The sequence below is a fragment of the Hypanus sabinus genome, chromosome 29, assembly GCF_030144855.1.
Source record: "Hypanus sabinus isolate sHypSab1 chromosome 29, sHypSab1.hap1, whole genome shotgun sequence".
Classification (NCBI taxonomy): domain Eukaryota; kingdom Metazoa; phylum Chordata; class Chondrichthyes; order Myliobatiformes; family Dasyatidae; genus Hypanus; species Hypanus sabinus.
In genome coordinates, this window is record NC_082734.1 from 12,759,281 (window position 1) to 12,775,969 (window position 16,689).

Consider the following 16,689-nt stretch of genomic DNA (forward strand, 5'->3'; position numbering starts at 1 on the left):
TAAAAGAAACAATTATCACTAGTGACTGTGGAATATCAAGAAACTTGAGCCTAGTCAACATATTTTAATTCCAAATGGTAAAAAGAAATGTACTTGAATGTACTTGATTTACTACAAAATATTTAAATGCTCGTAAACCATAATAGTCACTGAAGGAGTGCTTTCCTTCTTCCTTTTTGTGGATTGTTCTATCCAGATTGCTGATAATCTTCGTTATCTGAAAAAGAACTATCTTTACCTAAGCCCTTCAGCGGAACAATTTTAAGAGCTTCAGAAAATGCACAGTGGCACAGCTAAGCTTAATCCTGGCCTGGGGTGCTTTCCTTGTGGAGTTTGCAAGTTCTCTGTGACCATGGGTGCTCTGATTTCCACCCACATCTCAAAGACATGCATGCCAGTAGGTTAATTGGGCACTGAAAATTGCTCCCAGTGTGGAGGTGAGTGGTAGGATCTGTGGAGACTTAATAGTATGTAGCGAACAGGAGATAATGCAGGATTAGTGGATTGGTTGGGAAGGACATAATGATCTCAAGGGCCTGTTATGTGCTGCATCCATCTGTGACTCTAAAAGATAGTCACCCACCTCACAAATACCCATACAAATATTAACAAGCTTTCAGACTTGTATTTAATCTAGAATTCGTGAAGATCAAATCGGAAGAAAACCCAACAATTACACCAGAGAACAATTTTTTTTCAAAAGCGTTGCTTCCTCAGAAGTGTTTCTTTATGTTTATTTCAGACCACTTGAAGCTAAACACAAATATAATTTCAGACTACTTGTACCACGTAGGAATTTGAAGAAACAAGAAATTAACTTATCGAGTCTAATGCATTGATTTGCATAATGGTACTGATGCTTTGCAATAGTTCAACCACGCTAAAAGTGATGATATTTGTTTATACTCAGTGTCTGAGGCTTCTTGCTTAAGTAATCTCTCCTCATAAATGAAACACTTTATCCCAGGCAGCATCCTAGTGAAGCTCCTCTGTAACGTCTCCAAAGCAATCACATCATGGTGATTGGATCTGCATGCTGTACTCCAGCTGTGGCCTAGCCAACGTTTTATAACACTGTACCATAAGATCCCTCCTTGTATATTTAATTACTAACTTTGTTCCCAGCTATAGTTTGCCTCAATTTTAATTGTAAGGAATTTACACGTAATTTCAATAACTGTTTTCTCTTCACATATTATGGAAGGTTTTATTATCAGTTTCTTTTATATTCCCTGGAAGCTTACTCTCATACTCCAATTCCCCCCCTTTATCTATTTTCTTGTCCTCCTTTGCTGAATTCGAAATTGCTCCCAGTTTTCAGGCCTTTTTATCTAGCGATTTTATATGCCTTCTCTTTGGATGTAATATTATCACTAATTTCCCTCAGAAGTCATGACTGAGTCTTCTTTTCTGAATTATTGTGTGCTAAACACAAATAAATCATAGTTTTAAGTCATGCATATACTTGAACATAGGACGCACAAAATCTACAGCACATTACAGGCCCCTCGGCCCACATGTAACCTACTCTAGAAACTGCCTAGAGTTTCCCTACCGCATAGCCCTCTATTCTACTAAACAGAATGTACCCATTTAGGAGCCTCTTTAAAGATCCTATTGTATCCGCCTCCACCACCTTCACTGACAGTGCATTCCATGCACCCACCACACTCTGTGTGAAAAACTTACTTTTGACATCCCTAATGCCTACTTCCAAGCCTCTTAAAATAATGCCCCCTCATATTAACCATTTCAGCCCTGAGGAAAAGGTCTCTGACTATCCACACAATCAATGCCCCGCATCATCATATACATCTCTATCGGGTCACCTCTCATCCTCCGTCTGTCCAAGGAGAAAAAGCCGAGGTCACTCAACCTATTCTCATAAGGCACGCTCTCCACTCCACACAACATCTCCTCTGCACTCTCTCTATAGCATCCACATCCTTCCTATAACAAGGTGACCAGAATTAAACACAGTACTCCAGGTCTAAGGTCTTATATGGAATTGGCTTTATTTCTTACATCCTTCACATACATGAGTAAAAATCTTTACATTCCATCTCTGTCTAAATGTGCAATGTGCAATTTATAGTAATTTGTAATAAATATTATGTACAACAGGACAGTCAATGTAGGCAATTGCATCAGCATGAATTAATCAGTCCGATGGCCTGGTCGAAGGAGCTGTCCGGGAGCCTGTTGGTCCTGGCTTTTATGCTGCGGTACCATTTATTAGATGGTAGCAGCTGGAACAGTTTGTGGTTGGGGTGACTCGGGTCCCCAGTGATCCTTTGGGACCTTTTTACTCACCTGTCTTTGTAAATGTCCTGAATAGTGGGAAGTTCACATCTACAGATGCACTAGGCTGTCTGCAGCACTCTCTGCAGAGTCCTGCGATTGAGGGAAGTACAGTTCCCATACCAGGTAGTGATGCAGCCGGTCAGGATGCTCTCAATTGTGCCCCTGTAGAAAGTTCTTAGGATTTGGGGACCCATATCGAACTTCTTTAACTGTCTAAGGTGAAAGAGATGCTGTTGTGCTTTTTTCACCACACGGCTGGTGTGTACAGACCAGGTGAGATCCTTGGTGATGTGTATACCGAGGAACTTGAAGCTGTTCACCCTCTCAACCCCCAGATCCATTGATGTCAATAGGGGTTAGCCTGTCTCCATTTCTCCTGTAATCCACAACCAGCTCCTTTGTTTTTGCGACATTGTGAGAGAGGTTGTTTTCTTGACACCACTGTGTCAGGGTGATGAATTCTTCTCTGTAGACGGCCGCATTATTATTTGAGATAAGGCCAAGCAATGAAGTATCGTCAGCAAATTTAATTAGCAGTTTGGAGCTGTGGGTGGCAACACTGTCATGGGTATACGGAGAGTAAAGGAGAGGTTTTAGGATACAGCCCTGAGGGACACCTGTGTTGCGGGTCAGAGGTGAGGGAGCCCATTCTTACCACCTGCTAGTGATCTGACAGGAAGTCAAGGATCCAGCGGCACAAGGCAGGGTGAAGGCTGAGGTCTCTGAGCTTCTTGTCGAGCCTGGAGGGAATTATGGAGTTGAAATTGAACTGTAGGCCAAAAACAGCATTCTCACATAAGCATCCTTCTTTTCCAGATGTGTAACGATGGTGTGTAGAGCTGTGGCTATTGCGTCATCTGTCGATCAGTTGTGTCGGTAGGTGAATTGTAGGGGTCCAGTTTGGGTGGTAACATGCTGCAGGTGTAGCCTTTGACCAGCCTCTCAAGCATTTGCTTATTATTGATGTGAGTGCGACAGGACGCCAGTCATTCAGATATGTTACCTTTGTCTTACCTAAATCTCCTCTGCACTCTCTCTATAGCATCCACATCCTTCCTGTAGTGAGGTGACCAGAACTGAACACAGTCCTCCAAGTGGGGTCTAACTAAAGTCTTATATAGCTGTAGCATTATCTCACGGCTCTTGAACTCAAGCCCATGGTTGATGAAAGCAAACACACCATATGCCTTCTGCAACTACACAACTACCGCTATCAAACTTCTGCACTGATAAACTCCTTTACATCCCCTTCCACGTGCTCACATGAGAAAGGAATTTCATTGCACCCAGACGTATATCCAGTATACTATGAATCTGGACTTTGTTTGACCAATCCATAAGTCAATTGAAGTCACCCATGATTGCAGTTGTATGTTTCTAATTTCCAATTTCATTCCATTACTTTTGTCACCGCTACTGTCAGGATCTACAGACAATCCCCATTAGTGTTTCTGCCCCTTGCTGGTCTCTAGTTTCACCCATATTGATTCCACACCATGATTTTCCAAGTCAATGTCTATCCTCATCACAACATTGGTTTCACGTTTACTAACCACACTACGCCACATCTCCATCTTTTTTCATCCTTTCTAAATTTGAATTACCCTGATGTTCATTCTAACTTCTGTTCGCTCTGTAGCCACATCTCTGTAATAGTAGTAATATCATAACTGTATGGGTGGCGGGGTGGAGTATGTCTCTACCAAAGGAGGAGTAAGGCACTCCTCCTCTCTGCTAGCCTGCAGGTCACCCTTGGGCAAGGTGTAGCACCTGCTCAGCCCCCATGATCAGGCTCATCTGAACCCATGGGAGCAGGTGGGGGATGGTCGTATCAGCAACTGTTGCATAGCACAAGTCCTGGTTATGTGACCGCTAACGCCAGGCAGACAATCTCTTAAAGAGTATTGATAATGGCTGGGGTCACCTATCTTGCAAAGACACTGCCCAGAAGGCAATGGCAAACCACTTCTGTAGAAAGATTTGCCAAGAACAGTTATGGTGATTGCCCACGTTATACGACACAGCACATAATAATGATGGATGCTGATCATAAATGTGCGTATCCATATGTACCATTAGTTTATTTAGTTTATCACAAATGTTCCCTGCATTAAGGCACAACTCCATAAACTTCTCTTTTTAGCATTAACCCTCTTATTTATTTTTGCACAATGGCCCAATTTGTCATTACCCTATTTTCTCCTCACTACCTCTGTTCCCCTCCCCGATATTTCCAATTTAAGCCTCCCGGACAATGGCAATCACACCCACTCTTCTAGACGTTGATCCTGGTCATGCACAGGTTTTAACCCATCCACATCCTGCCCCATTCACCCACCTGATCCTATACACCATTATTCTCACCCACGCCACATAAACTTGCCACATCACAGGAAGTCATGCTGCTGCAGTTGTATAAAACTGCACATGGAATATTGCATGCAGTTCTGGGTGTGGTGACTGTGGATTAGAGGGTATAAGCTTTAAGCAAAGGCTGGACAAACCTGAGTTGTTTTCCCTAGAGCTAGGCTGAGAGGAGACCTAATAAAGGCTTTTAAAGTTATGGGATAGTCATATAGACAGTCAGAATCACTTCTCCATTGTAGAAATGTCAAACACCAATGCACGTGCTTTTAATATTAGTTGGAGGGGTAGACATTTAAAGACAGAGTGAGGGGCAAGATTTTTATACAGAGAGTGGTAGGCACCTAGAATAGGTCACCAAGGGTGACCTGGAACAGGCAGTTTGGTGGAGTATAAGAAGTCTGAGATAGGCACATGAATTTGAAGGGATGATACACAGGATATTTAGTATAAATTGGCATCAAGATCAGTGGAATATTGTGGGCTGAATGGCCTCTCCAGTGCTGTACTCTTCTATGTGCTATCACATCCCATTCAACTTTACCTCTTCCACCTGCTGAACTCTAACCTTACCCTACCCACTATCTTCTTTTTGTCCCACCCTACAACCCATCCCATCAGATCGCTCACTCGATCCTCTCACACCATCCTGCCAGCCCCACTCCCAACTGTCCACCCTCACGTACCCACCATCACTCACTTTGCCTTACCTGCCCTATCAACTCACCTTCTCCAACCATCTTCAACTCCTATCCCATTTATTCACCCTCTCTACTCCAAAAGCAGCTGCCTTTACTCCATCTCACCATCTCCCTATCAAATCTTCAACCCTTCCCACCTTCATCCCATCTCCTTTTCACCCCACCCCACCTTCACCCCATCTCATCTTCATCCCTTTTCACATTCCCTATCTCATCTTCATCCCTTTCCACATTCCCTATCTCAACTTCACCCCTTTCCACATTCCATTTTCACCCCATCCCACCTACACCCCATCCTACCTACACCCCATCCCACCTTCACCCCATCCCACCAACACCCCATCCCACCAACACCCCATCTCACCTACACCCCATCCCACCTTCACCCCATCCCACCGACACCCCATCCTTAAACCCCATCCCACCAACACCCCATTCGACCTTCACCACATCCCACCTTCACCCCATCCCACCTACACTCCATCCCACCTTCACCCCATCTCACCTTCACCCCATCCCACCTACACCCCATCCCACCTACACCCCATCCCACCTACACGCCATCCCACCTTCACCCCATCCCACCTACACCCCATCCCACCTTCACCCCATCCCACCGACACCCCATCCTTAAACCCCATCCCACCGACACCCCATCTCTACACCCCATCCCACCTTCACCCCATCCCACCTACACCCCATCCCACCTTCACCCCATCTCACCTACACCCCATCCCACCTTCACCCCATCCCACCTACACCCCATCTCTACACCCCATCCCACCTTCACCCCATCCCACCTACACCCCATCCCACCTTCACCCCATCTCACCTACACCCCATCCCACCTTCACCCCATCCCACTGACACCCCATCCTTAAACCCCATCCCACCTACACCCCATCCCACCTTCACCCCATCCCACCTTCACCCCATCCCACTGACACCCCATCCTTAAACCCCATCCCACTAACACCCCATCCGACCTTCACCCCATCCCAACTACACCACATCCCACCTTCATCCCATCCCACCTTCACCCCATCCCACCTTCACCCAATCTCACCTTCACCCCATCCCACCTACACCACATCCCACCTTCATCCCATCCCACCTACACCCCATCCCACCTACACCCCATCCCACCTTCACCCCATCCCACCTTCACCCAATCTCACCTTCACCCCATCCCACCTACACCCCATCCCACCTTCATCCCATCCCACCTACACCCCATCCCACCTACACCCCATCCCACCTTCACCCCATCCCACCTTCACCCAATCTCACCTTCACCCCATCCCACCTGCACCCCATCCCACCTTCACCCCTTCCCACCTACACCCCATCTCTACACCCCATCTCACCTACACCCCATCCCACCTTCACCCCATCCCACCTTCACCCCATCTCTACACCCCATCTCACCTTCACCCCATCCCACCTTCACCCCATCTCTACACCCCATCTCACCTACACCCCATTCCACCTTCACCACATCCCACCTTCACCCCATCCCACCTTCACCCCATCCCACCTTCACCCCATCCCACCTACACCCCATCTCACCTTCACCCCATCTCACCTTCACCCCATCCCACCTTCACCACATCCCACCTTCACCCCATCCCACCTACACCCCATCTCACCTTCACCCCATCCCACCTTCACCCCATCCCACCTTCACCCCATCTCTACACCCCATCCCACCTTCACCCCATCCCACCTTCACCCCATCCCACCTACACCCCATCCCAACTTCACCCCATCTCACCATCTCACCTCGTCTTACGCTGCGGAATCGCCCTCCCCTTCCATCGACTGCAGCCCGGGGGGGGGATGGGATTTACCCTTTCCCGGGCGTCATTGCCTCCGCCGCAACTCCCGGAGCGGCGAGCCGAGGTGAGCGCGCGCAGACTCGTGCACGCCGTTTGCATTTAAATGGGCGCGCGCCGCGCGGGAGCCAGTCCGAGAAGGGAGAGAGAGAGAGGAGGGAGAATGAGGGAGGAAAGAGAGAGAATAGAGGGAGAGAGGGAAAGGAGGGAAGCTGGAAGGGGGAGTAAATGTGAAGGGGAGGGAAAATGGGGGGAAGAAAGAAGGGGAGGAAAAAGAAAGAAAAGAGGGAAGGTAGGGAAAGAGGGAGGAGAAAGAGAAAGGAGGGAAACTGGAAGGGGAGAGTAAGGGTGAAGGAGGGAGGGAAGAGATTGGAAGGAAAGGAAAGAGAGGGGAGGGAGGAAAAGAGCAGGAAGGTTGAAGGGGAGAGGGAGGGTGAAGGAGAGAGGGAGTGAGAAGGGGAAGGATGGAAAAGGGATGTCTGGAAAGTAGAAGGGGAGAGAGGGAGCAGGGAAGGAAGGAGAGGCCTGGGAGGGCCATGAGGCAGGGAAGACAGTTGGGCTGGGAAGGGAAGGGGATGGGGTGTTGCAGAAAATGGACAGTTGATGGGAAATTGGGGTTAATAAAAAGGGTGCTTGAAGTGCAGTGTGGATTCATTTGTTTAAGTATTTCCAAGGTGTATGGCTATAATATTTCCAGAGTGACCATTCGGCTAAGGACCTGGTGTTTATATCAACCAAATTCTTTTCCTCGCTGTGATAAGAGTCTTCATTAACTTCTCTATGAATGTTTAACTCAGTTACAGTGTCTGGTTATCTGTCATCATAACGTTGTTCTAAATGATTAATCCATTTAATAACTGGATCATGTTCATCATTTTAATGCTGCTGTTATTAAAATCAGTTTTGAAACTATTTGGACTCATTATTTCTATTGGATCTGGTATTAATGTTTGACATTGGAACAGGTTTAAGCAATCAGTTCCCCCATAATTCTGGCAGTCATATTATGTCTAGTTTACATTTGGAGTTCTTTTGTCAGCAGTATTTTTTAGATGGCTGCATTTTCTTGGGCACCCATTGTTTGTCGCTAAGAAAATGCCATCAGCAAATCAGAAAGCTCTTCTATTATACACCACCTCCAATGTGCTTCTCTGTAAAGATCTTCAATCAGAATCAGGTTTAATATCACCAGCATATGTCGTGGAATTCACTAACTTTGGAGCAGCAGTACAATGCAATACATGAGAAATACGGAAAAAAACCCGAATTACAGTAATTATATATGTATATTAAATAGTTCTGTTAAAATAAGTATGCAAAAACAGGGAAAAAGAAGTATTGAGGTAGTGTGCAGGGGTTCGATGTCCATTTAGAAATCGGATGGCAGAGGGTACGAAGCTGTTCCTGATTCGCTGAGTGTGTGCCTTCAGGCTCCTGTATCTCCTCCCTGATGGTGACAATGAGAAGAGGGCATGTCCTGGGTTTCTTAACAATGGACGCTGCCTTCCTGAGCCGCCACTCTTTAACGATGTCTTGGATATTACGGAGGCTAGTGCCCATGATGGAGCTGACTAAGTTTACGACTTCCTGCAGCTTACTTCGATCCTGTGCAGTAGCACCCCCCCCCCCCCATACCAGACGGTGATGCAGCCAGTCAGAATGCTCTTTACGGTACACACAAATTGATAACCAGCTCAAAGGAGGAAAGGAAGATGAAGAAATAATGACACTTAAAAGAAGGAATTCCACAGAATCAATCAAAATTAGATTTACTATAACATATGTTGTGAAATTAGTTTTTTTGGAGCAGCAGCACAGTGCCATAAATAAAATATACTATAAATTATAATAAGAAATATGTTTTAGAAGGATAAATAAGTACTGCAAAAAGGGAGCCAAAATAGTGATAGTAATGAGAAGAGGGGATGTGTGGGTGGTTGGGGTCCTTAATGATGGACGTTGCCATGGTAGTGTAGTGGTTAGCAACAACGCTTTACAGTACCAGCGACTTGGGTTCAATTCCCGCCACTGCCTGTAAGGAGTTTGTACGTTCTCCCCGTGACCATGTAGATTTCCTCTGGGTGCTCTATTTCCCTCCCAGAGTCCAAAGGCGTGTCAGTTGGTACATTACTTGGTCACTGTAAATTTGTCCCATGTTAGGGCTGGGGCTAAGTCGGGGGTTACTGGGCAGCATAGCTCGAAGAGCCAGAATGGCCTACTCTGCGCTGTATCTCAATAAAGAAATAAATAGATTTTGAGGCATCATCTTTTGAAGATGTCCTCAATGGTGGGGAGTTTGAGGCATCAGTTGGTGGAGGCAATACTAGCTATTGGGAAATGAGAATCAAAGGAGTACAGATACTATCTTAGAGTATAGTATACGGGGCTGGAGGAGACTAAAATAGAGGAGTGGGATTAAAAAGATCTATTTTAAATAAATACATTGCTCAAAAGGACTCTGAGGACAAGAGTGATTGATTATTTAGACTTGAGGGCAGTTGACACAAAGGCGGAAAGGTCTTAAGAGAATTCCTGTTTAAGGAAGGTGGAATTTGTGGAACTTCCTGAGACCACAGAGGTAGAGTCCAGAGGAAGGCAATGATAGGGATGAAAAAATATTGTTTCGTCTGTTGTTGCTAATTTAGTCCTTTTCCCTCAATGGTGCTGATGTCCTTTTGGTAAACATAACTCACCACAGTTCTCCACACAAGCTTAGATACCAATTAGTATTTGATCCAAAACTGTCTGCAAGAATTCTCCGCAGGTGTGATGATCTCGAGAGGACAGAAATTGAACGTGTAGAGAAAGTAACTACAAATGCCAATTTAGTAGGATTTTATGGAGGTGTGAAAGCCATTGTAACTAGGTTAACACAGTGCCGTGTTTCTGGGCAGTGTCTTTACAGGACGGGTGACCTCCAGCCATTATGAAATCTCTTCAGAGGTTGTCTGCCTGGCGTCAGTGGTCGCAGAACCAGAAATCGTGATGTGCACCAGCTGCTCATACGACCGTCCACCACCTGCTCCCATGACTTCATGTGACCCTGATTGGGGGGCTAAGTAGGTGCTACACCTTTGCCCAAGGGTGACCTGCAAGTTAGTCTCTACCTCCTTTGGTAGAGACATATCTCCAGCCTGCCACCCAGCTAGATACTAAGGCTAAATAATGAAGCCATTTATGAAAACATTTGGTAAACCATGAAAGGAGATACGTTGTTAATAGCTGTTATAAGGGAATGTGTCCCACTCCTCCTGACACCTATATCCTTAACTTTACACAAACGCGACATGACCAGCAGATGCTGGAAATCCAATTTTTTTGGTGTTTCGATGAAGTGTCCTGATGAAAGGAAATCAGCCCGAAACGTCAACTGTTGACTCTTTTCCATTGATGCTGCCTGGCCTGCTGAGTTCCTCCAGCACGGTGTGTGTGTGTGTGTGTGTGTGTGTGTGTGTGTGTGTATGTGTGTGTGTGTGTGTGCGTGTGTGAGTGTGTGTGAGTGAGTTTGTGTGTGTGTGTGAGTGAGTGTGTGTGTGTGTTGTTTCTCAACGTTGCAATTAGCCAAAGTGCTGCATTCGTATTGTAGTGACAGAAAATGAGAGTAAGACCATCAGCCTCTTGAGCTAGTTCCATTATCCAGTAAGAACTGTGCTTTACCCCATAAAGTCCCAGCCTTTTTTTTTGTCTTATATTACTCCTCTACAACATTCATGCTTGTGCTTTTCATTTGATGTCAGGATCTGTGCTTGAAAAGCAGTTGCACTTACCAAAGTTAGCTTGCAATGCTCTTGATTGGACTGTGGCAGAAGAAACTGACTTTATTTTGGGCTAGTTTTGACAAATCTATCTCCTTAGTTGTTGTTAAAAATGGGTTTCCGTAATATTCCTACAAAAATAGTTCACCTCTAGAAAAGCGATTAAAACTTTGACTTCTATTTGGTGGTACAACTTGCCAGAGAATTTGAGAAAAGTAATTTTATCCAAAGCTTTCTTGATGTGGCGTCATATTTGTTGAGTATTTAATATTCAGATTCAGATTCAGTTTATTGTCATTTAGAAACCACAAACACAATGCAGTTAAAATGAGACAATATTCCAATGATATTCGAGTGATCTTGCATATATATTGTTTGATTAAGCATTCTTATTCATTTAAATAATTAGTTACAGGTTATATGTACAGTATACCAATCCTCATAGATCAGAAGTGGAGAGAGTCAGCAGTATCAACTTCCTAGGTGTCAAGATCTTAGAATATAGAACATAGAAATCCACAGCACATTACAGGAGGGTCTAACCCGGTCATAACATATCAATGCAGTGATAAAGAAGGCAGGACAGTGACTATACTTCATTAGGAATTTGAAAAGATTTGGTATTGTGGTGAACTACATTTACCTGTCTGGACACACCCCTCTGCTGACTGCTCCTGTGGCTCCTCCCACAGACCCCTGTATAAAGGCGATTGGAGGCACTGCTCCTGCCTCAGTCTCCAGGATGTTGTGTGGTGGTCTCTTGCTGCTAATTGTGGTCTCTTGCAGCTAATAAAAGCCTATCATTTGCCTCCCGTCTCCGAGAGTTATTGATGGTGCATCAAGTATGTGAACAAATATACTCAAAAACTTCTAGAGATGTACCATGGAGAGCATTCTGACAGGTTTAATCACTGTCTAGTATGGGGCGGGGAGCTACTTCACAGAACTGAAAAAGCTGCAGAGGGTTGTACATTTAGTCGGCTTCATCTTGGGTACTAGCCTACAAAGTACACAGGGCATCTTCAAGGAGCGGTGTCTCAGAAAAGCAGCGTCTATTATTAAAAACCTCCAGCACCCAGGGCATGCCCTTTTCTCATTCTTACCATCAGGTAGGAGGTACAGAAGTTTGAAGGCACACACTCAGCGATTCAGGAACAGCTTCTTCCCCTCTGCCGTCAGATTCCCAAATGGACATTGAACCCTTGGACACTTTCTCACTTCTTAAATATTTCTGTTTCTTCTGCATGATTTTTAATTTATATGTATACTGTAATTGATTTACTTATTTATTATTATTTTATTTTACTTTTGTTTCCATATTATCTATTGCATTGGAGTGCTGCTGCTAAGTTAACAAATTTCATGACACACGCCGATGATAATAAACCTGATTCTGATTCTGAAATAAGTTAATTGCACATGCCATCACACTACCACTTGACAGGTACGCACCTCGCTTAAAGACAAAGTTACACCTGTACTGTCAGGCTCCTGAGTTTAGCTTTGAATTAGATTAATGTTTTGAAGTTACAAAACATTGGGTTGCTGAAGTATCTCGTGCAGGTGAATTAATACCTTTACAAGAGCACGTCAAGACTACAGATTCAATCATTCTGGAAACGTTTCACCTTCTTCTACTGTAGATGGCAGCTGATACTGAGCAACGAGTGCTCAGGAATGGAGAATGTGTTTAAGAAATCAGCTTACCAGAAAACTGAAGCCGGGCGAAAGAATATTCATACAAGTCTGGAACCGCTGATGAAATCCAGATCAAATTAATATAATGACAATCCGGTTCTGAATAAAATTGGTATGAAATGGAATAAATGGACTGAATTTAAAGTAAGCATAGGCCTTCTGCACCAAGCTTCACACAGTGGTCTCTTATTATGCACCGATTGAATCATAAAACCGGTTGTGTCATCACAATCACATGATGTAATTATAGATGTCAATAATCTCAGGGACTTATCAGTGGTCAATAAACACTTGGATTGTTGATCTTACTAATTGTGTTACAAATGTGCCACAACTCTGAGGGGCCAAAGGGTACAAAGTAGCCCCCCCCCCTCCTTTGTGAGAATCGCAAGATCGCTATTAATTCGGGTCTGGGACCCAGGAAATCAGAGGGAGAATCCTAAAGGTTTTTGGAATGTGTCCTGGCCCCTCATCAAGACAAAGCCACGGATAATGGCCATTGTCTCTTGGAGATGGAATTGTGTATTGAGTACTGTACTATTCATTGAAGCCCTCAGGGAATGACCAGAGTGGGCTGGTTGAGGGATTGCATCATCCCAACCTGATTGACATCTGAGACCCCGTGAGTAAGGATAAAAGAGGGTCTGGGGAACAACCCCTTCAGACGCACCAGGAGAAACGCTAGAAATCCCATGACAGCGTTTAATAGCGACAGCCAGTGGGGCTCGCGTGCGTCCTTTTCCTTTGCCTAGGAATTGGCGGCCTTACCACAGAAGAACGGCTAGCTAAAGGACTGGCTACCCCAACGAAATTTTGAAGGATCAACATCATAAAAAAGAAAAGCTGGCAAGTTTCTAAAATCTCTCTCTTGACTCCAACCAAAGACTGCAGCCTGAATGAACTGAGTGAACTTTATATTTCCATCGGACAATACATTATCCCCTAGACAATGATAGAGCTTATTTCTTATTGATTATTATTATACCCGCACTTTTAGATTTAGTATTGATGACATATATTATCTGTATGTTTGCATTGATATTATTTTTGTGTATTTTTACTAATAAATACTGTTAAAAATAGTACCATTAGACTTCAACGGACCTCTCTATCTTTGCTGGTAAGTGACCCATAACAACTGAATGTGTGATCGTTAATGATTGACAGGTAGGTATCGATCAAAAATAGAAACTGGAGGGTGCATCTGAGTAGGTTTGAGATTCTTACTCAAGGTCCCACAATTATCATTTGGGAATTATCAGATGTCAATCAGGTTGGGATGATGCAATCCCTCAACCAGCCCACTCTGGTCATTCCCTGAGGGCTTCAATGAATAGTACAGTACTCAATACACAATTCCATCTCCAAGAGACAATGGTTCCTGATAACCCTGCATTTTGTGCCCTCGTGTAGTCCAGCTAGACAAGGAGCTAAAAACCTGTCAGTGAACTGTTTGACTTTCCAAAGTGATCCTCTAGGTACCTGAGTGCTAAAGAGTACATAGACGATTCCAAAGCTCTGACTCAGTAATGTTAAAGATGAACATGTTTCCTATTATTGAATTGAATGATCTTTAGTGTCTTTATACATAGGTACAATGAAACTCTGTTTGGCTTCCTCCCAGGCAATTAAACAAAGCGGTAGATAAAAACAACACAGTGATAGAAAAACAGTATTAAATAGATAAGTAGCAGAAAATAAGGTGCAGCAGCACCAGAACGTCACAGTAATGCACAAAGTGCCGTTAGTGCAAGTATTTGAGTCCTTGTGTGTGCTCACAGTTTCAGTCATTGTTCTGTGGGAGTGGTGTGATGGAGGCCACAGCTCTGGGGTAGAAGCTGTTCCTCAGTCTATTTGTTTTGGTTTTTAGTGTCCTGAACCTTTTGCTGGACGGCAGCGGGTCAGACAGGGAGTGGCCGGGGTGTGTGGTGTCTCCGGTTATGCTGATTGCTTTCCCCCTGAGTCTGTTGGAATAGATAGTGTCCAGTCCTGTTAGAGGTGATTTTGTGGTTTATATATCGCTATGAATGAATCCCAGGATCCTATAAACAGTACTTTTTTTTAACCATGTCCTGTGTACGCATGGGTGCACCTTTCCTCATGGATTGCTACAGTTCAAAAAGACACTCTGCAGAATGACTTGAAAATCACTGGAGATGATCGATGTTAATGCTGACATCAGCAACAACACTCACAGCTTGAGAATTATTTTGTTTAAATTCCCAAATGATAATTGTGGAACTATATTTGAAACTTTGAAATTCTTTATGCATTTAATCCTGTAATGTAATAAAATGGAACCTATATAATCCCAAAGTGCTTTGCTATAAATACGTACGTGTCAAGCAGCATGTAATGTCCTGATCATTGCTCGTTGCGTAGCTAAGGGGAGGGTGATATTCTGCTGACCTTGAGAACTGCAGCTGTACTACAGCGGAGGAGCTGACCTCCAAAAACAGGTAACAGCCAAAGAATAGTCTGAAAACCTGTACAAAAATGAATGTTGTATTCTGCAAATCAGAAGCAGCCTCCATCCACGAAGTGCAGAGGTATTTCTCATTGCTAGCAATAAAGATGGCTTCGAACAATCCACTCTGTTTTTTTTTGTTTCTTTGTTATAGAACCTAGTAAAGGGCACACAACACAATTCTGGATAAATCAATCACATGTTCTGTACATTACAGAAGCCAAGGTCTACGCATTTGACATGGGCAAAAGAGCTTGTGATTCCATTTCCCATTTCCCATTTCCCGCACATCTGCCCTCACCCCATCCACCCGCCACCCCACTTGGGATAGGGTTCCCCTTGTCCTTACCTACCACCCCACCAGCCTCCAGGTCCAACGTATAATTCTCCGTAACTTCCGCCACCTCCAACGGGATCCCACTACCAAACACATTTTTCCCTCCCCCCCCCCCCCCCGTCTGCTTTTTGTGACTCCCTTGTCCACTCGTCCCCCCCATCCCTTCCCACCGATCTCCCTCCTGGCACTTTTCCTTGTAAACAGAACAAGTGCTACACCTGCCCTTACACTTCCACCCTCACCACCATTCAGGGCCCCAGACAGTCCTTCCAGGTGAGGCGACACTTCACCTGTGAGTCGGCTGGTGTGGTATACTGCGTCCGGTGCTCCTGGTGTGGCCTTTTATATATTGGTGAGACCCAACACAGAAAAAAACACAATGGAATCAGTGAAAACCTGCACACAAAGGAAGACTTGCGAATAAACTATGAGTAAAGGAAGATGGCTTGTAAGAGCTTCTATAGGCATAAAAGTTTACAATCTGTCTTCGCAGAAACAAACAGAAAACTTCACAGAAATAATGGAGATCCTGCAGGCGAGAACCTGCAAGAGGACCACAACTTTGTCGAGGTTTGGAGGCTTGCGTGCCTCAATGACCTGGAGAAATATGTTGGCTGGAGTCAGGACCTTATGCCTTGGTTCTTAGTAGGGTTACCCATGTCTAACAGGTCAAAGGGTAGAGTTCAGTCTAAGAATGGCCCACTCATCCCCCAGGTTCGGGCGTTCAGCTCAGGGCTAACAACTTTGGTCAAACAATACTGTTACAAAAACAGCAGCATAACAGGCAAAGGAAAAAGACAGGCTAAAAGTGAAATCAGCGTTAGGGAAAAAATTAATGAGTCTGAAAGGCAGTCACTGTATGCTTCAATGTATCAGTGATAAATCAATAAATCTGAATATGAATCAATAATTGTCCACGACATGATTGTGCACTTCAGGAAGGTGCAGATGAACCTACCCCCCTCTACAGATACATGGCTCCTGCGTAGAAAGAGTTCACATCACGGCTGACCTCATCTGGTCCCTTAATATCACCTCGCTGAACAAGAAGGCACAGTAGTGCCTCTACTTCCTCAGGAGATTGAGGCAAGGAAGGCTGCCCCGCATCTTAAGTGTATTTTACAGGAGCACCATTGACAGCATCCTGACAGTGGAGGACTTAATGATGCACTGAGAGATTATCTAGTTTATGGAATCTTACAAGAAAGCATTCAAAATTAACTCCTAA

At 44.6% G+C, this 16,689-nt stretch overlaps 1 protein-coding gene across 1 annotated transcript in view; it reads right to left on the reverse strand.

Annotated features, from left to right (window-relative positions):
- si:dkeyp-118h9.7 (sacsin) overlaps window positions 1-7,507 on the reverse strand; it is a 35,863-nt gene extending 28,356 nt beyond the window's left edge. Inside the window, exon 1 of the mRNA XM_059953187.1 lies at window positions 7,152-7,507. Coding sequence (XP_059809170.1) covers window positions 7,152-7,306 — 155 coding nt within the window. The 5' untranslated portion in view covers window positions 7,307-7,507. The remainder of the gene's footprint in view (window positions 1-7,151) is intronic.
- Between the last annotated feature and the right edge of the window lie 9,182 nt (window positions 7,508-16,689).